Genomic DNA, 20,524 nt, shown 5'->3' with positions numbered 1-20,524 from the left:
GCGTGTGTGTATGTGTTCCTGTGTAGGTGCGTGTGTGTGCTTGTGTAGGTGCGTGTGTGTATGTGTGCTTGAGTAGGTGCGTGTGTGTATGTGTTCCTGTGTAGGTGCGTGTGTGTATGTGGTTTTGTGTAGGTACGTGTATGTATGTGTGCTTGTGTAGGTGCGTGTGTGCGAGCGATGTGTGTGTATGTGTGGTAGTCTACTTGTACTTCAGACAGCCATACATGTATAGGAACGCTGCATCTTCAGGAGAAATAACACCTGTTCTATTATCTCAAATTTTTTGAGAGGAAAATACTCTCTTCACTTAAAAATAAAGGTAGACACATTGGCGATACGCTTGATCTAAAGTGTGCTAAATAATTTCAACACAGCAACCGTTTCCGTGTACCACTACCACTATCCCCGTCACCACCACCATCGCTACCACCACCAGACAGACACCAAAAACAAACAGTTCAAAATTCATGCAATTTCAGTTCGAACACAGAGTATATGTTTCTTTATTTGAGACAGTTCTGAGGGTGAAGTGCGAACATGAACTCGTAAGTACAATAATTATGATTTTTGTTTTTACTGGACTTTTATTGAAAGATGGCAATAGTTTATCTCTCGCGAACAGAGTAGAAGCTCAATGCACCTGCACTTTGGCTGACGGCAACCACAGTTTTCTGCCCCTGATCCTCGATATACCTGAAACACCCGCAATAAAAAAACATTTTTCGAAAGTTGGTCTATTTACCTTTTCCAATTAACATTGTGAGTTATTTCAAGGCAAAGCGAGTTGGTATATATAAGAATGTGTGTGTGTGTGTGTGTGTGTGTGTGTGTGTGTGTGTGTGTGTGTGTGTGTGTGTGTGTGTGTGCGTGTGTGTCCTTGTGTGCGTACGCGCATCCGCATACGCATGCGTGTGTTTGTCTGTTTATCTTTGTGTGTGTCCCTTTCATCCGGTCCTGGCCCCCCTCCTCCAGCAAAACGCACTCCTCCCTCCCCCCCTTCCTCTCACCCCACAGTACACTCCTCCAGAACAGTCTCTATTAAAACACAAAGTGCCACACAAGGCCAGCCATAGATACGTACAGCAGGTCAGTAATGGATGGCTCGCCAACTGCGTCAGAATCCTGCTTGAAGGCAGCGTCCCAGGTGAGTCCGGCATTGCCACGGCGTATGTAGCTCTCAAAGGTGACTGTCGGGCCCGAGGTTACGGTGTAGGTGTACAGGCCGCCCGTCACGCCGTTAGCGATCACAAGCATTTGAGTTGACGAGTTGAACGCCCCGGCAGCGATGGCAGACGGTTGAGGGCCCTTAGGAAATAACAGACATTTCAATACTGTGACCGGGATCGTTCTTCAAGGCGTTATTTTCAGCTTTGTAAATGAGACTATTCAGACCCCACCCCCACCCCCCACCCCCTCAAAAAAAAAAGAAAAAAAAGAAAAGGGAAACAAGAAGAGAGAAAAAGACAGAGAAAAAAGAAAATGAATAAAAAAGAAAGAAAAGAGAAAATAAGAACGAAATAAAGAAAGAAAAAATAAAACACTATGTACAGACAGAATGTTTGATTGCGCTGGGCTTATCGGCTTGTGGCTGTAAGGGCCCGAAGTGGTAGAGTCGATTAATCAAGAGAGTAAAGTATAACTGAATGAGGTGCATAATGTGGAATGTTTCATGTGGACTTTTCCTGCCCTTAGACTTTTTGACAGTTTAGTTACCTCATCTTCTGGTACCTGAGAGAATCACAAGCATTGAATAAACAAGCGACTTTCATCCTCAAACAATGACAGTTACTGCAACCTTATGCCCAAACAGAAGAAAACATTCTATTAATTCGCGTGTACCTTAACATATCTGAGATATTTCGACGATCGAGTCCAGGATTTTTCATGCCCTACAAATAAATTACCAGGTATGCGGATCGTCTGTCAAACTGCGCCGTCTGGGGCTCGGTGACCTTGCTGACGTAGGAATTAAACATGGCCTTCTGTTCGTCAGTGGCTTGCGGCGTGGTGAAGTAACGCTCAAAGTCGTCCCCGCTGTCATACACACGCTTCATGCCCACTGGGTCCAAGATGGAGAACCCACGACCGCCGAAAGTAGCCACGAAGTCATAGCCTTGGCTGTAGATAGACAAAGTCTTCGATTCTCAAATAACAAAGGGGAGTAAGCTATCGAAATAAAGAAAACAGAATCGCTCAAAGTCGTCCCCGCTGTCTTACACACGCTTCATGCCCACTGAGTCTAGGATGGAGAACCCACTGCCTCTGAAAGTAGGCCTAGCAACGAAGTCCTAACCTTGGTTGTAGATAGACAAAGTCTTTGTGATTTCTGCGGAGATTCTCAAATAAAAAAGGGGATTAAGAAATCGAACTAAAGAAAACAAAATCGCTCAAGGTCGTCCCCGTTGTCATACACACGACTTTATGAATACCGCGTTGTTGCCCTGACTGTGGATGGGAAGAGAGAGAGAGAGAGAGAGAGAGAGAGAGAGAGAGAGAGAGAGAGAGAGAGAGAGACAGAGACAGAGACAGAGACAGAGACAGAGACAGAGACGTAAGGCATTGCTATTGTACATCGCTGTGAGGTCTGATGAGAACGGGCGATTAATAAGTGTTCATTATCATTATCATTATTATTACATAACTGTGAGTGATAGAAAACAAAGGATCAAACTCACTAGACAGGATCCCAGCCGTCCGTGTCTTGCTTCAGCAAACTTACAGGGATTCTTCCTGGAAAAGAATTCATACATATTTGTACTAGTCATTATCACGGTAATCTGATTGACACGGATAGAGTTTGAAAATCAAAGCAAAAGTAAGTGGTCCCAAAACATTCCAAATAGAATAGAATAGCCTCCCCCGAAATCGGCGTATGTTGCCTGAATAGCGGGGTAAAAACGGTCATACACGTAAAAATCCACTCGTGCTAAAAAACATGAGTGAACGTGGGAGTCTAAGCCCATGAACAAAGAAGAAGAAGAGAAGAAGAATAGAAAAGCGACTGTTCGAATTCCAATCATGTTCACACATTAGTTTAACCCTAAACAATTCTGAGAATTACAAGTAACAATGCCGCATACAATGAATTAAATAAATGGAGCACAAAACCTAAGCTTATAAACGTGCTCTTAAAAAGCAATATGATATTTGATTTGGCGGACAAATACAACGTCTGTCGAAATGATAAGGGGATTTGTAAAAGGAGAAAAGAAGGAGGAAAAAAATAGCAACCGAAGTACAAATATAAAAGCAACAACAGCAAAAGCAGCATGACGTCATATAGACATTCATTCTGAATCGGAGCAATGTTAAATAAATATACTGCATTGAATAAATACAAATACATGTCGTGATCAACTTCAGAAGTACAAACGCTGTTTCATATTTTTGAACTTTCTTGCTTATCGTAATCTTCGGCATCATCGTCGACGAACCTCTCCTCTATATCATCATCGGTTTCATCATAGGTTTCATCCTCATCATCCTCATCCTCATCATCCTCATCATCATCATCATCATCATCATCATCATCATCATCATCATCATCATCATCATCATCATCATCATCATCATCATCATCATCATCCTTACCAATCTGGGAGCCTGCGGCCATTTCGCCCTTCAGCTTGGTGACCTCATCAGATGTCATGCCATCACTGAACGCTGAAAAAACACAGGCATGATGGTCAACTTCGTTTGTTTAAAATATTTCAGTCACGCTTGGATGGCCGAGATCATGTCAAAGATCACCAGTCCGCATACCACTTGGTGGAATGAAAGCCTTGATCACAACAAGCGACTGAAATAATTCCACAAGGAGGTGCGTGGACGCACAGGAAACATGAACCGCAACCGAGAGAACACATCCAAGAAAATATATTGGCACATGAATCAGGCAGGACAGCGGAGTAAACTGTTTACTCTTCTTTTTAACCTAGTGTATTCTTAAAAAATGCACTTACACCTTCTTCAGGCATAAGCTATTTCCTGTCAGTTGTGTTCTCTTCTCTTTACCTATACATTATTTTTCACAACAACAACAACAGCAGTAGCAGCAGCAGCAGCAGCAGCAGCAGCAGCACAACAACAACAACAACAACAACAACAACAGCAGCAGCAGCAACTGCAACAACAACAAGAACAGCAACAAGAACAAGAGCAGCAGCAGCAGCAGCAGCAGCAGCAGCAGCAGCAACAACAACAACAACAACAAGAAGAGCAAACGCTCGATCGAGTCACTTTCGCAGTTCTGAATATTATATGAGGCATCAGATGGACAGGAAGAAATTGCTATTCACAACACAATGAGTCACGTTCACATAAAATTTGAGCCCGGTCACTTTTATAGTTTCCGAGAAAAGCCCAACGTTAAGTTGTGTGTTGCCGAACAGAAAAGGCTAGTTATCTCCCTTGTTTTTCTGATAACGTTCGTAAAAGGCTACAGATGTAAATACTTTGATGTAAAGAATAATCCTACAAAGTTTCAATCACATCCGATGAACTTTGTCAAAGATATAAAATGTCTAATTTTTCCTTTGACGCTGACCTGTGACCTTGAAAAAGGTCAAAGGTCAACGAAACCATCGTTAAAGTGTAGAGGTCATTGGAGGTCACGACTAAACAAAATATGAGCCCGATCGCTTTGATAGTTTCCGAGAAAAGTCCAACGTTAAGGTGGTGTCTACGGACGGCCGGCCGGACGGCCGGCCGGACAGACTAACACTGACCGATTACATAGAGTCACTTTTTCTCAAGTGACTCAAAAACAAAAACAAGTCGCGTAAGGCGAAAATACAACATTTAGTCAAGTAGCTGTCGAACTCACAGAATGAAACTGAGCGCAATGCAACGCAGCAAGACCGTATACTCGTAGCATCGTCAGTCCACCGCTCATGGCAAAGGCAGTGAAATTGACAAGAAGAGCGGGGTAGTAGTTGCGCTGAGAAGGATAGCACGCTTTTCTGTACCTCTCTTCGTTTTAACTTTCTGAGCGTGTTTTCAATCCAAACATATCATATCTATATGTTTTTGGAATCAAGAACCGACAAGGAATAAGATGAAAGTGTTTTTAAATTGATTTCGAAAATTTAATTTTGATCATAATTTTTATATTTTTAATTTTCAGAGCTTGTTTTTAATCCACATATAACATATTTATATGTTTTTGGAATCAGAAAATGATGGAGAATAAGATGAACGTAAATTGGGATCGTTTTATAAAAAAAATAATGTTTTTACAATTTTTAGATTTTTAATGACCAAAGTCATTAATTAATTTTTAAGCCACCAAGCTGAAATGCAATACCGAAGTCCGGGCTTTGTCGGAGATTACTTGACCAAAATTTCAACCAATTTGGTTGAAAAATGAGAGCGTGACAGTGCCGCCTCAACTTTCACGAAAAGCCGGATATGACGTCATCAAAGACATTAATCAAAAAAATGAAAAACACGTCTGAGGATATCATACCCAGGAACTCTCATGTCAAATTTCATAAAGATCGGTCCAGTAGTTTAGTCTGAATCGCTGTACACACACACACAGACAGAGAGACAGACACACACACATACACCACGACCCTCGTCTCGATTCCCCCCTCTATGTTAAAACATTTAGTCAAAACTTGACTAAATGTAACAAGTCGCGTAAGGCGAAATTACTACATTTAGTCAAGCTGTGGAACTCACAGAATGAAACTGAACGTAGTCCGCCGCTAGTGCAAAAGGCAGTGAAAGTGACGAGCCTGTTTGGCGCGGCAGCGGTTGCGCTGTGCTTCATAGCACGCTTTACTGTACCTCTCTTCGTTTTAACTTTGTGAGCGTGTTTTTAATCCAAACATATCATATCTATATGTTTTTGGAATCATAAATCGACAAGAAATAAGATGAAATAGTTTTTGAATCGATTTCGGAAATTTAATTTTGATCATAATTTTTATATTTTTAATTTTCAGAGATTGTTTTTAATCCAAATATAACATATGTATATGTTTTTGGAATCAGAAAATGACGAAGAATAAGATGAAATTGTTTTTGGATCGTTTAATAAAAAAATAATTTTAATTACAAGTTTCCGATTTTTAATGACTAAACTCACTCATTAGTTTTTAAGCCACCATGCTGAAATGCAAAACCAAACCCCGGCCTTCGTCGAAGATTGCTTGGCCAAAATTTCAATCAATTTAATTGAAAAACAAGTCGCGTAAGGCGAAAATACAATATTTAGTCAAGTAGCTGTCGAACTCACAGAATGAAACTGAACGCAATGCCATTTTTCAGCAAGACCGTATACTCGTAGCATCGTCAGTCGACCGCTCATGGCAAAGGCAGTGAAACTGACAAGAAGAGCGGGGTAGTAGTTGCGCTAAGAAGGATAGCACGCTTTTCTGTACCTCTCTTTGTTTTAACTTTCTGAGCGTGTTTTTAATCCAAACATATCATATCTATATGTTTTTGGAATCAGGAACCGACAAGGAATAAGATGAAAGTGCTTTTAAATTGATTTGGACAATTTAATTTTGATAATAATTTTTATATATTTAATTTTCAGAGCTTGTTTTTAATCCAAATATAACATATTTATATGTTTTTGGAATCAGCAAATGATGGAGAATAAGATAAACGTAAATTTGGATCGTTTTATAAATTTTTATTTTTTTTTACAATTTTCAGATTTTTATTGACCAAAGTCATTAATTAATTTTTAAGCCACCAAGCTGAAATGCAATACCGAAGTCCGGGCTTTGTCGAAGATTACTTGACCAAAATTTCAACCAATTTGGTTGAAAAATGAGGGCGTGACAGTGCCGCCTCAACTTTCACGAAAAGCCGGATATGACGTCATCAAAGACATTTATCAAAAAATTGAAAAAAACGTTCGGGGATTTCATACCCAGGAACTCTCATGTCAAATTTCATAAAGATCGGTCCAGTAGTTTAGTCTGAATCGCTCTACACACACACACACACACAGACACACAGACACACGCACATACACCACGACCCTCGTTTCGATTCCCCCTCGATGTTAAAATATTTAGTCAAAACTTGACTAAATATAATGAGGGTGTGACAGTGCCGCCTCAACTTTTACAAAAAGCCGGATATGACGTCATCAAAGGTATTTATCGAAAAAAAGAAAAAAACATCCGGGGATATCATACCCAGGAACTCTCATGTCAAATTTCATAAAGATCGGCCGAGTAGGTTAGGCTGAATCGCTCTACACACACACACAGACACACACACACACACACACACACACACACACACACACACACACACACACACACACACACACACACACACACACACACACACACACACACACACATACACCACGACCCTCGTCTCGATTCCCCCCTCTATGTTAAAACATTTAGTCAAAACTTGACTAAATGTAACAACAGCAGCAGCAGCAACAACAACACCATCAACAACAACAACAACAACACCACCAACAACAACAACAATACCACCTCCAAGAAGAACACACGCTGCAACTGACCCTTTCTCCAGCTAGAGGCCGCCACGCTGTCGTCAAACCTGCAGGAGGTGAGGGACACGCGGCGGGGAGAGCCGGTGTCTGCCGTGGCCAGCCATACCTTGCCGTCCACCTCAAAGCTCACCATGTCACGGGGCTGGTAGAAGCTCACGATCTGCCGAGACTGGAGGTTGATACCTGCATCATGGTCGAAACATTATGGCACAGAGAGTAAGAATAAAACAAGCCGCGTGAAGCGATATAAAAACATCTAGTCAGTCGTTATCAAACTATACAGATCAATAAGAACAACAAACAAGTCGCGTAAGGCGAAATTACTACATTTAGTCAAGCTGTGGAACTCACAGAATGAAATTGAACGTAGTCCGCCGCTAGTGCAAAAGGCAGTGAAAGTGCGAGCCTGTTTGGCGCGGTAGCGGTTGCGCTGTGCTTCATAGCACGCTTTACTGTACCTCTCTTCGTTTTAACTTTCTGAGCGTGTTTTTAATCCAAACATATCATATCTATATGTTTTTGGAATCAGGAACCGACAAGGAATAAGATGAAAGTGTTTTTAAATTGATTTCGAAAATTTAATTTTGATCATAATTTTAATTTTTTTAATTTTCAGAGCTTGTTTTTAATCCAAATATAACATAGTTATATGTTTTTGGAATCAGAAAATGATGAAGAATAAGATGAACGTAAATTTGGATCGTTTTATAATTTTTTTAATTTTTTTTTACAATTTTCAGATTTTTAATGACCAAAGTCATTAATTAATTTTTAAGCCACCAAGCTGAAATGCAATACCGAAGTCCGGCCTTCGTCGAAGATTGCTTGGCCAAAATTTCAATCACACAGACACCACGACCCTCGTCTCGATTCCCCCTCTATGTTAAAACATTTAGTCAAAACTTGACTAAATGTAAAAACAAGAAAGGTTAAATCTTTTGGAACGTTTCATTCAGGACAAAACAACACATTCACAAGAACCTCGATCTGACGGCCTTTGCAGTGGACAAACAAGAGACACAACAGAACAACTTAATAAAGAAGTGGGACTGGTGTTAGAATGTCCCCCAGATGGTCCAAGCAATGAACTAATAAAGAGAGTAAAATTTTTGACTTTGACGAAAAAAAGTTATAAATGGCAACGCTAATCATAAAGTATTGCAAACAGAGAGAGAGAGAGAGAGAGAGAGAGAGAGAGAGAGAGAGAGAGAGAGAGAGAGAGAGAGAGAGAGAGAGAGAGAGAGAGAGAGAGAGAGACAGAGACAGAGACAGAGACCTATTTCAAAAGAAGAAGTTTTGATTGCAATGAGAAAGTTAAAACCTCAAAAGTCTGCTGGGCCTGATGGAATAATAGGAGAACTGTTGAAAAATGTTTTTTCTCCAGGGATTGACTTTTTGGTACACTTGTTTAATTTTTTGTTTTCCAAGGGTGTATTTCCAGAAAGCTGGACAGAGTCCATTGTTATCCCTTTGTTTAAGAAAGGCGATGTGAATGATCCAAATAATTATCGTGGAATTTCGCTGTGTAATGTTAGTAGCAAGGTCTATAGTACTGTGATTAATTCAACAGGTTGCAAGAATGGATTGAATGTAATAACAGTACGGGGGAATATCAAGCTGGTTTTAAGAAGAATTATTCCACTATTGATCATATGTTTACACTTTTGGCCTTTGTACAGAAACAATTTTCTTTGAATCGTAAGCTGTATGTTGCCTTTATAGATTTTGAGAAAGCGTTTGATTCCATCAATAGAGCTTTGCTCTGGCCAATTCTGTTAAAAAACGGAATAAAAGGGAAACTCTTTAGGTGTGTGAAGAGTATGTATGATAATGTAAAAATAAAAGTGAGATGTGGAGCAAAGTTTACGGATTATATTAATTGTACATTTGGTGTTAAACAGGGCGATGTATGTAGCCCAGTTTTATTTTCTCTCTTTATTAATGAGTTAGCACTTGAGATAATTGAGAATGGAAGACATGGTGCCACATTTACTGATGATTATTTGGAATTGTTTATTCTTTTGCTTGCTGATGATTTATTGTTGTTATCAGAGACAGTTGTGGGTCTACAGACTCAGTTAAATAATTTACGCAGGACAGTGTCTTCTCTTCATTTAAAGGTAAACATGAGTAAAAGTAACATTATTGTGTTTAGGAAGGGTGGATATTTGAGTGCAAGGGAAAGATGGACATATGGGGGTGATATATTACCTGTTGTAAACGTGTATAAGTATTTAGGAATATTGTTTTCAACTCGACTTAGTTTTACTGCTGCCTGTTGCGATCTCTCAAGCCGGGCCAAAAATGCTCTGATGTGTATTATACAAAGATTATCTGTGCTTAATAATAATAGTTTGAATGTTTTTTTGAAGTTGTTTGATTCCCAAGTACAACCAATAGTACAGTATGGTGCTGAGATATGGGGACTGGATAAGGCTGCTCTGCAGTGTGAAAAAGTCCATTTATTTGCACTGAAGAAGTTCTTGGGAGTTCGAATGCGAACACCTAATGATCTTGTATATGGCGAGACAAACAGATATCCGATATATTTGAATTCTATTTTAAGATGCATTAGCTACTGGTTGAAATTGTTAAAGATGGAGGCGCACAGACTTCCTCGTAAATCCTATGAAATGTTGTATAAAATGGATGAAAGTGGTAAAACGAACTGGGCCTCAGGTGTCCGTTGTAAATTGTATGAGTACGGTTTTGGTTTTGTGTGGTGGAATCAGGGCGTTGTTAATGAAAAATATTTTTTGCGTGTTTTTAGGGAAAGGTTGGTCGATTGCAGATGGCAAGAGTGGGATTATCATATGCAAAATAGTGATAGATTTGCTGTTTATCGGACATTTTGTACTGTACATGACATTAAACCCTATCTTTTGTCGAATATGGATAGGCATTTAAAGTTTATTATGACCAGGTTTCGATTCGGCATTTCAGAAATTGCAGTGCATGCTTACCGATATAGAAAACATAATGCCGATGATTTGATGTGTCCTCTTTGTAAACAAAACCAAGAAGATGAAGTCCATTTTGTTTTGTGTTGTCCATACTATAACAAATTAAGAGAAAATTTGATCCCATTTAAATATTATAAGAACCCAAGCATTTTCCGACTCAGCTTGCTTTTAGCATCACCTCAAGAAACTGTTGTCCGAAATGTATCCCTGTATTTGTATAAAGCTTTTAAATTAAGAGATGTTGTAACCTCCTAGTTAAATGCCGTGTAATGTATGTGTTGTGCGATTATTATTTTGTACCTTTTTTGTGTGCACCTGTTGAGTTTAATTTATATGCAATGTGAACCGTTTGTTCACACCCCTTCATAAGGGGCTATGGCCTATTGAATAAACTATCTGCGTCTGAGAGAGAGAGAGAGATAGAGAGAGAGCGAGAGAGAGAGAGAGAGAGAGAGAGAGAGAGAGAGAGAGAGAGAGAGAGAGAGAGAGAGAGAGAGAGAGAGAGAGAGAGAGAGAGAGAGAGAGACTAAAATGAATAGTCTGACTGATAAAGACGGCGCTAAAGAAGAAACAGAAAATATGAGACAATGAAATCAATTAAAAGCTTTCCCTTTTCTCAACATAGTATAGTATTTCTAGCAATTCAAGTACCAAGCAACACTTTTCACGGCCTGAAACTGCTACGCAGCTACATTGAACAGCGTCCATACGATCCATGCAGATGGTCTATACTAGAGATTGTGAGTATAATGCCTGTCCGTCTGTTTGCTTTGAATAATTCTGTAAGCCAACAGTCGTATATACGTGCAGCTACAGGGTTTTATAGTTAATACATGTGAACAGCTAATACAGTAGTCCCCCTTTCACAGTAGCTACTCTGCATTTACAGAGTTGTCTGCCCGCCTAAAGCATTCGCTATTTATAGTAGCGCTTCGGTTTTTTTCCCGTCTCGGGTAAGACATCCGTCATATGTGGAGAGCTGTTTGTGATAGGGTCTGGCTGCCGTTGTCACTTGGTATGCTCTTGGAGTTCAGCAGCAGCAGAATTTGATAGGGCTATTAAATTAGCCCGACCTAACTCCTGTTTGACTGGCTTTACACCCAAAGTTGGTTAGAGTGCTTCGTGCACTTGGTTACATGTACTTACCGCTGTCCTCGTAAGCGCCGTCAAATTCAAACCGAGACCAGTCCTTGGTTCCCAGGCTGAAGAACTCCAGCTCAGCAAACGGGTTCGTCAGGTTGAGCGAGGCGATGGCGTTGTTATCCTGCAGACAGCACGCGCACAAACAGAATTCATCAGCTATATTTGTCAGGGTTTAGTGTCGAAGGCTTAAAATTGCTCCGTGGGGCGAAACGGTCAAGCACGTAAAATCCCACTCTTGCAAAATTCGAGTGTCCGTGAGAGTTGCAGCTCACAATCGAAGAAGAAAAAGAAGAAGAAGAAAAAGAAGAAGAAGAAAAAGAAGAAGAAGAAGAAGAAGAAGAAGAAGAAGAAGAAGAAGAAGAAGAAGAAGAAGAAGAAGAAGAAGAAGAAGAAGAAGAAGAAGAAGAAGAAAGAAAGAAGAAGAAGAAGAAGAAGAAGAAGGTTCAGAATGAACGCCTGCACAGTGTGGAACTCTCCACGCGCGGAGTCTCATCTTTGCAACAATGACGAAGGACTATAGGAATTAACATAATCCGTCGCGATATAACCTTGAATGGTTGAAAACGACGTTAAACACCAAATAAAGAAAGAAAGAATTAACATAATTACGGCGATGCCTGGAAACCGAACACTTCCTACATTACAGCATCATCCTTTGTCTTATCCGTAAGTGTGCAACAAGACTAAGTGAGAGTAATGCGGAACCAATTTTCTGGCAGCTGAGAGGGTAACAACCAATGAAATGAACAAGCGCCTGTCCTCCTTTCATCCTCATTTGATAAAGATTCACAAAAATCAACACGTGTTTATGAGAAAGAGTGCTCTTATCCCAAATATAAAGCTGGACGGACCCATCTACATTTTTATAAAAGGTGAACAGAGGGAAGGAAGGTAACTTTAATTAAATGTCTACAAAACGGTCACCTGGAAGAGGATGTAGGCAACGTCATTGGTGTCGACGTGCACCGCTGTGGGTTCCAGGGCCTGTTTGAGCGTGGACGTCTGGTTGGCACCCGTTCCCGATGTACACTTCTCAAACACCTGGCGGACTTTGGCCGCTGCTGCCTTGCTCTCACTGCAACACACATGGTAGTCTTTAGGACTGTTACCTGGTGCAATATTCTGTAATAATTGAAAAAAATCTCTCAAGTTTACAATATCGTCCGCCACATTACTCGTTTGTTTCTAAGAGCACGTACATTGATAAGTTTATCTGGTTGTACTCCTGTATTATCACATACGCTCCATGGCTTTGTATTTATGTAACTGAATATACACTGTCACAAGTGGATGAAATACTATCTATTATGATAGGCTTCTGACACGTACTGTTTAAACCAATTCTCTCAAGTATAATGTGTTGATCTCCAGCCAGATTGAGAAACACGTGCAACACTGCAAAGTCTGCTGCATGGACAATGACATCCAAGTCTTTCCTGTCAACTCTCTTCGTTCTGTCGCACAGTTCACATCTTTTCCACTGCCTTCACAATATTTCAGACATCGTCCCATATTCTCTCTGCCACCTGTTTCCCTTTTCTTCCACATCCTACACACCACCCGCCTGTCCGTCGTAGTGCCATAACCAGTCATGACCCCCCGACGAGGTTCTGTCCAATACAATTCACATTTCGATAACGACCACCTGTCTACAACGACCACTTTTAGTGGGTCCCTTGGGCGGTCGCTATAGACAAGTTCGACTGTATTCTTAGGTCTTTTGAAAGTCAAAACTGAAGGCTGTCCTTAATTCAGCCCGACGTTGCCTTGGCGACGTTCGCAAAGTCTTTTTTTTTAAATTTTTTTTACCGAAAATTCAGTCCCAAAGCTTCGTGCAGCGAGCTCCGTTACGTTCGCAGTCTTTTTTTATTTTTATTTTTTTACCGAAAATTCAGTCCCAAAGCTTTGTGCAGCGAGCTCCGTGACGTTCGCAAAGTCTTTTTGTGTGTTTTTTTTTTTTAACCGAAAATTCAGTCCCAAAGATTCGTGCAGCGAGCTCCGTGACGTTCGCAAAGTCTTTTTTTGTGTGGTTTTTTTACCGAAAATTCAGTCCCAAAGCTTCGTGCAGCGAGCTCCGTGACGTTCGCAAAGTCTTTTTTGTTTGTTTGTTTTTTACCGAAAATTCAGTCCCAAAGCTTCGTGCAGCGAGCTTCGTTACGTTCGCAAAGTTTTTTGTTTTTGTTTTTTACCGAAAACTCAGTACCAAAGCTTCGTGCAGCGAGCTCCGTGAAGCGCGAAGTCTTTTCACCGAAAATTCAGTACCAAAGCTTCGTGCAGCGAGCTTCGTTACGTTCGCAAAGTTTTTTGTTTTTGTTTTTTACCGAAAATTCAGTCTCAACGCTTCGTGCAGCGAGCTCCGTGACGTTCGCAAAGTCTTTTTTTTTTTTTTTACCGAAAATTCAGTCCCAAAGCTTTCGTGCAGCGAGCTCCGTTACGTTCGCAAAGTCTTTGTTGTTGTTGTTTTTTTACCGAAAATTCAGTCCCAAAGCTTCGTGCAGCGAGCACCGTGATGTTCGCAAAGTCTTTTTTACCAACATATCAGCCCTGAAGCTTCGTGCAGCGAGCTTCGTGGATTAGACTTCGCGAAGTCGACTTTGCTCAAATGATATCAGGCTTTACACTTATTTCCCTATCCTTTCACACCTCGCCTCTCAAATACCACAGACCTGATAGGAATCTCGCGCCTGTCCACAGTAGTTCCGAAGTTGGGGAGGAGGACCTCGATGTCAGCAGGCGGGTCTTCAAACGCCTTGTTCAGCTCGTGAGGCAGACCCTCTGAGGCCACCACCAGCCCCGTGCAGTTCTCCGTCCACCCCACTGACCGTGGGTCGTACGATTCCGCTGAAATAACATATGGAACTTTGTAGGGCCCATGCACCATCTTAGATTTTGCCAGGCTTTTACAGTGGAACCCCCCTTTTGATAAAAAAAACAACTAATAATTATAAGACTTCCTCCTTTTTAAGACCCTCCTTTCTCAGCCTCTGTAAATTTACCTCCTTTTTATATTTAGTCAAGTTTTGACTAAATATTTTAACATCGAGGGGGAATCGAAACGAGGGTCGTGGTGTATGTGCGTGCGTGTGTGCGTGCGTGTGTGTGTGTGTGTGTGTAGAGCGATTCAGACTAAACTACTGGACCGATCTTTATGAAATTTGACATGAGAGTTCCTGGGTATGAAATCCCCGAACGTTTTTTTCATTTTTTTGATAAATGTCTTTGATCACGTCATATCCGGCTTTTCGTGAAAGTTGAGGCGGCACTGTCACGCCCTCATTTTTCAACCAAATTGGTTGAAATTTTGGTCAAGTAATCTTCGACGAAGCCCGGGGTTCGGTATTGCATTTCAGCTTGGTGGCTTAAAAATTAATTAATGACTTTGGTCATTAAAAATCTGAAAATTGTAAAAAAAAATATAAAAATTTATAAAACGATCCAAATTTACGTTTATCTTATTCTCCATCATTTGCTGATTCCAAAAACATATAAATATGTTATATTCGGATTAAAAACAAGCTCTGAAAATTAAATATATAAAAATTATGATCAAAATTAAATTGTCCAAATCAATTTAAAAACACTTTCATCTTATTCCTTGTCGGTTCCTGATTCCAAAAACATATAGATATGATATGTTTGGATTAAAAACACGCTCAGAAAGTTAAAACAAAGAGAGGTACAGAAAAGCGTGCTATCCTTCTTAGCGCAACTACTACCCCGCTCTTCTTGTCAATTTCACTGCCTTTGCCATGAGCGGTGGACTGACGATGCTACGAGTATACGGTCTTGCTGAAAAATGGCATTGCGTTCACTTTCATTCTGTGAGTTCGACAGCTACTTGACTAAATATTGTATTTTCGCCTTACGCGACTTGTTAATACTCCCTCCCTTTTAAGACCTGATTTTGTTTAGATTTTTGAAGGTGGGGGGGGGGGGGGAGGGGGGGGGGGGGGGGAGGGGGGGGGGGGGGGGAGGGGGGGGGGGGGTTCCAATGTATGTGGAATAAGACCAGATCTTTCCTTTTGACACATACACTCTAAATGTTATGGACACATTATTTGTACTTATGTGATCAAAATGTACAGAGGTGCTTGAAAGTTAACGCTTATATAACTACTTTAGTGTTCACGTTGGAACTGACTGTTGACCATGTGCCACGTACACTTCTTTGCAACTCACGCTGTATTCAAAGCTGGTTACAGTGAGAGTGTTCAAAAGTAGAACAATTCTATTTAGAGTGTTCACTTTGTCGAAAATCAAATAACCTGGGACCGTCGCGATATAACCTTGAACGGTTGAAATTGACGTTAAACACCAAATAAAGAAAGAAACAAGAAATTCCTCCGATAGGAACTACACCCCCGTCAAAGGGAAATAACCTTCTCAGTTGGTGGCAGTGAGAATGGTTATTTCCCTTTGACCAACGGGGGTGTCCGTCTATACCAGGCCTTGTATAATTTTAATCCACCAATAACTCCCTAACCGTGTGTTTGACTGGTCCCAATTTTTGTACGGACCGTCTCAGGAATGTATAGAACCTGTTCACCAAGTTTGGTGACGATCGGTCCGTTCATTCTTGAGATCTACTTGCGAACACAAACACATCGAGTGAAACCTATACACACCCCTATACCGGGGGTGTAATAACCTGGGTGCTTTGTGTGCAAGTCGGAACTTTTTGATAAATTAATCTTTCACAGAACTAGCACTACTGTCAATCTGCGAAATAAATTCGTCCAAAAAGTCCAACTCTGCACAGCAAGCTCCAAGGCTGTTAGTTTTGGTATGTGTCTGAGTGGAGAACTCCGTCTTATCCTGTGTAAAGGTGGTGAGTCAAATAGTTTACACGGGAAGAACTGCTGCTTCAATTAGGAATGACACAATTTGACATCATGCTGACCGACTGGAGAAGCTTTGTGAAATTTGTTCAACGGGGGAAATAGAGTGGAAACAGGTAGGCTTGAAAGCAGAAAAGCAATAATGCACGTGCTTAACTTTTGTGTACCCATCAATAGCTACCCAGTGATCGGCCTACATATTCACCCATTAGGCAGATCGACCAACTATCTACCCCTGCCCCTACCCCCAAAACCTCTAACCAACTCGAAGATAGAAAGGTTTCTGAACAAAGATACTTCAAATAAAACAGGTATACAAGTTCTAGGACCTTTTTTTATGAGTATATAAATGTTCTCCATGTATTCCAGCGGTCAAAGCATCTTTCAAAACAAAAACTAACCAAATATTCCTTGTTTGCAAGTATGTACTTGCTGTAATCGTGATTGTTGTCTTCATAGTTGATGGATATAATTATAAAGTGAGTGAGTGAGTGTGTGTGTGTGTGTGTGTGTGTGTGTGTGTGTGTGTGTGTGTGTGCGCGTGCGTGAACATGCAGCCATACTTACTAGTGACAACGTCCAGCGCATCGGTCAGATAGTTCTGGAAGTTGTTAGACTCCATGAGAGCATAGAAGTGGACATGCCCTTTCTGGTTCAGGCCGGCTGATTCAAACGACACTGCCAGCTGACCGCCACCACCGGGCACTTTGCTGCGACACACTGCACGTGATGAAAGAAGGAGCTCGAGATTCTAGATATGGGGAGTTTCTTACTTCTTTGCTGATATCGGAGTCTTTATTTTAGCCTCGATAACACAGATGCAATAAACATCAAAAACAACAACAACACGCACACATGCACTCACCGCGGCACGCACGCATGCACACGTACACAGACAGACAGACAGACAGACAGCTAGACAGACAGACAGTCACACAGATAGACACACAAACACACACACACACACACACACACACACACACACACACACACACACACACACACACACACACACACACACACACGTACACACACACACGTGAGAACAGGGTACTGGTTTAAATTCCTACCGGCCCTGCACGTGACCAGGAAGCTACCAATCACGCGGCAAACATCTTTCTTCAGCCCTTCTCTGGTGAACGAAAAGGAGAAGAAAAAGAAGATTCTGTGAGCAAAGTTACCCACCTTGCACATCGTTGGGCAGGCCCTGGTTGAGCGGGCTGAAGCGCTTGGTGAAGAGACGTACCGGGTTCCCGGGGTCTGTCATGTTCACCACGTGCACAACGTCCGCCGTGTGACCTGGTTTGCACAAAGGGCCTTAAATCACACATTCTAACTGGTTGGCCGTTGAAAAGTCGTGTTTTTGTGTGTCGATTGATCGATTGTTCAGTCTATTTCAAGATTGTTCAATGTCTGGGTGGTCGAAGATATTAACAAATAACTGGCAAACACTCTACAGTAATGCCGATAGAATGTTATTTGCAAAGTCACTTTTATGATCGACGACCGACGTCCGGTTGCGTTTTGCTGCAGAATGCTTTGCAGATTTGTTCAAACAGAAATTTTGCACAATCACAGTTTTCAAGTCTCGGTTTATGAAAAGAAGATTTTCAATGTGAATTAAATAATGTAGAGCACCATTCTGCAGCACACGTACTTCTTAGAGTGAGAGCTGTATATTGTTGGAAAAAAAGAAGTTATTTTGTAATGCACCGGCGTGTTGGCGGGAAAGCACAAGGATTTGCCCAAACCAGTGACCGTCTTTGCTGTAAGCTTTAATTGTACAGTCGAACCTGCCCCAGCTACCACATGTCGATAAACACCAGCTGCCCATTACGACCACCTCAAAGAATCCTTGACAACTCCCCACCCCTACTTAATTCCCCTTTCCACAGCGACCACCTATCAATAACGACCACTGTTAGCCGGTCTCTTGTGTGGTCGTTATAGACAGGTTCCACTACTGTACATAATGAGTAAGAACTGACCGATGACATAGAGGAGGTTCTCCACGGGGTCATAAGAGGCCTTGGTGGCGGTGCCGGCGTTCCAGGTGTACTTGTTGGCACCGTCCGGCAGCTTGAGGTAGGCTCCGGTGTCCAGCACCAGGCGGCACTCGGACAGTCCGGCCACCAGCAACACACACACATTGTACCACGCCCGCATATCTGCAAAGGAATACAGCTGGTACCAGACTATGTGAAAACATTAAGGGTTTGCAGCGACTAAAATAAACAAGTGTTTCATGGCGAAACGAACGAACGAGCGAACGAACGAGCGGACGAATAAACAAACTAGCGAATGAAGGAACGAAGGAACGTACCAACAAACGAACGAACGAACGAACCAACCAACCAACCAACCAACCAACAAACAAACAAACAAACGAACCAACCAACCAACCAACCAACCAACCAACCAACCAACGAGCAAGCGAGCGAGCAAGCAGGCAAGAAAACAAGCGATTACTTCCACCGATAATGATGGGGAATGCAAAAACTTGTACTGATAAAATCAACTGGAACAACAACGTCAACTATGATGACAAAAACAACAACACGACGATGATGTCGATTATAACGATGACGACAATAACAACAACTACGATAACAAGAAGAAAAGAATCAATCAATCAATCAATCAATCAATCAATCAATCAATCAATCAATCAATCAAACCTGTTTGGAATGAAATGTGACCACACGGTGACCTACAGGAATTTAAATGAGATAGATATTTTTTGGAACGTACGTGTACTTACTTACTTGATAGCGGATCAGGCCCAAAATAAATGGTTTCAAAATACGTTTGATGACCCAAAAAAGAAAACCTCCTGAGAATGAAAAGTAGGATCACAACAGTAAAGCCATAAGGACGGTGGTTTTGTTATCTTTTTTCTCCCAGTTGATTTATCTCAGCTCACGTTCTTTTGTTCTGTGGTGGTTTGGGTAGAAGCTGTGTCACACCCCAAGCTACCTCTGACGATGTAAATAATTTCCTAAATTCAAAAAACCCACAAAAAAACCCACAGACCAGCAACAACAACAACAACAACAACAACAACAACAACAACAACAACAACAACAACAACAACAACAACAACAACAACGACGACGACGACAACAACAACAACAACAACAACAACAACAACAACAACAACAACAACAACAACAACAACAACAACAACGTGGAATTTCTAGGCCCACAGAGTCTGAAATTCTTCCTTCCTCAGCAAATTAAATCTGTAAATGGCATTCGTGGCCTGAATCAAAATAATCAAATCAAATAAGAGAAGTTATCAGCCTCGACGTCAACCAAAAAGGCGAAATCCTTATATAGTTACTGTGCTTGAAACTTCGAGGTGCACGGAGCCCCTTGAGCTTTCAGTCACGCCAAAGGCATTCTTTCTTTCTTTATTTGGTGTCGTTTTCAACCACGAAGGTTATATCGCGACGGGACGCCAAAGGCATCTATTCATTTGAAATTATACCAATTTTCATTGACCTTCTTGAAAGGAGTCGAAAACTACACATTTTTGTGTGGTCGGAAACCGCAATTGTTAACGAATTTATGTTCATCATTGTCCGGGCAGGATATCGTGGGCCTTGATCAGGCCCACATCAAGTCCCGCATGAACTATAATTACGTCAAAAGACTACATGTAGGCTAAGTCTATCAGTCCCGGCGAGAGAGATAATTATTTTTATCTTGGGTACTTTACGACAAGATATTGTGTTTGATTACATAAGAACATTCTAAAACATGGTGTTTGGATCCATGTTGGCATACCGCACACAGCCTTCATCCCCAGAACGTGATCACGGGAAATGTTAATCAAAATTTGGCGGGAGAGGGGAACTGACAACCCGCATGAAGTTTCATTTGGCTGGCAACACTGAAGGTGTGTGTAGTCATCTGTGAGATACAGTTCAGAGACATCCTGCTTGCTGCCGCGCGAGCAGAGAAAATGTTTCCCTCTTTATCTTCACTGCGCTGGCTGCAAAATCCCTCACGCGGAGGTGTTTTCAGACAGGCCAGACAGACACAGGTTGTCCCGGAGGTGGATAGTTGTGTAAAGCTTTTGA

At 41.4% G+C, this 20,524-nt stretch overlaps 1 protein-coding gene across 4 annotated transcripts in view; it reads right to left on the bottom strand.

Moving 5' to 3' along the window:
- Window positions 1–487: 487 nt before the first annotated feature.
- LOC138978261 (mesenchyme-specific cell surface glycoprotein-like) overlaps window positions 488–20,524 on the bottom strand; it is a 20,163-nt gene continuing 126 nt past the window's right edge. The window contains exons 1-13 of one of the 4 annotated variants that reach the window (XM_070350937.1): window positions 19,201–19,295; window positions 18,428–18,607; window positions 17,625–17,738; window positions 17,007–17,159; window positions 14,268–14,442; window positions 12,526–12,676; window positions 11,605–11,722; window positions 7,505–7,678; window positions 3,592–3,663; window positions 2,676–2,730; window positions 1,905–2,118; window positions 1,082–1,305; window positions 488–693 (exon numbers count right to left, since the gene is read on the bottom strand). In XM_070350937.1, the coding sequence (XP_070207038.1) occupies window positions 606–693; window positions 1,082–1,305; window positions 1,905–2,118; window positions 2,676–2,730; window positions 3,592–3,663; window positions 7,505–7,678; window positions 11,605–11,722; window positions 12,526–12,676; window positions 14,268–14,442; window positions 17,007–17,159; window positions 17,625–17,738; window positions 18,428–18,605 (1,716 nt within the window). In that variant the 5' untranslated portion in view covers window positions 18,606–18,607; window positions 19,201–19,295 and the 3' untranslated portion in view covers window positions 488–605. The other 3 variants (XM_070350946.1, XM_070350930.1, XM_070350951.1) reach the window with 3 other exon arrangements.

Source organism: Littorina saxatilis, linkage group LG1 (assembly GCF_037325665.1).
Source record: "Littorina saxatilis isolate snail1 linkage group LG1, US_GU_Lsax_2.0, whole genome shotgun sequence".
In the NCBI taxonomy this organism is placed as follows: Eukaryota; Metazoa; Mollusca; class Gastropoda; order Littorinimorpha; family Littorinidae; genus Littorina; species Littorina saxatilis.
This window is presented reverse-complemented; position numbering and strand designations above follow the sequence as displayed.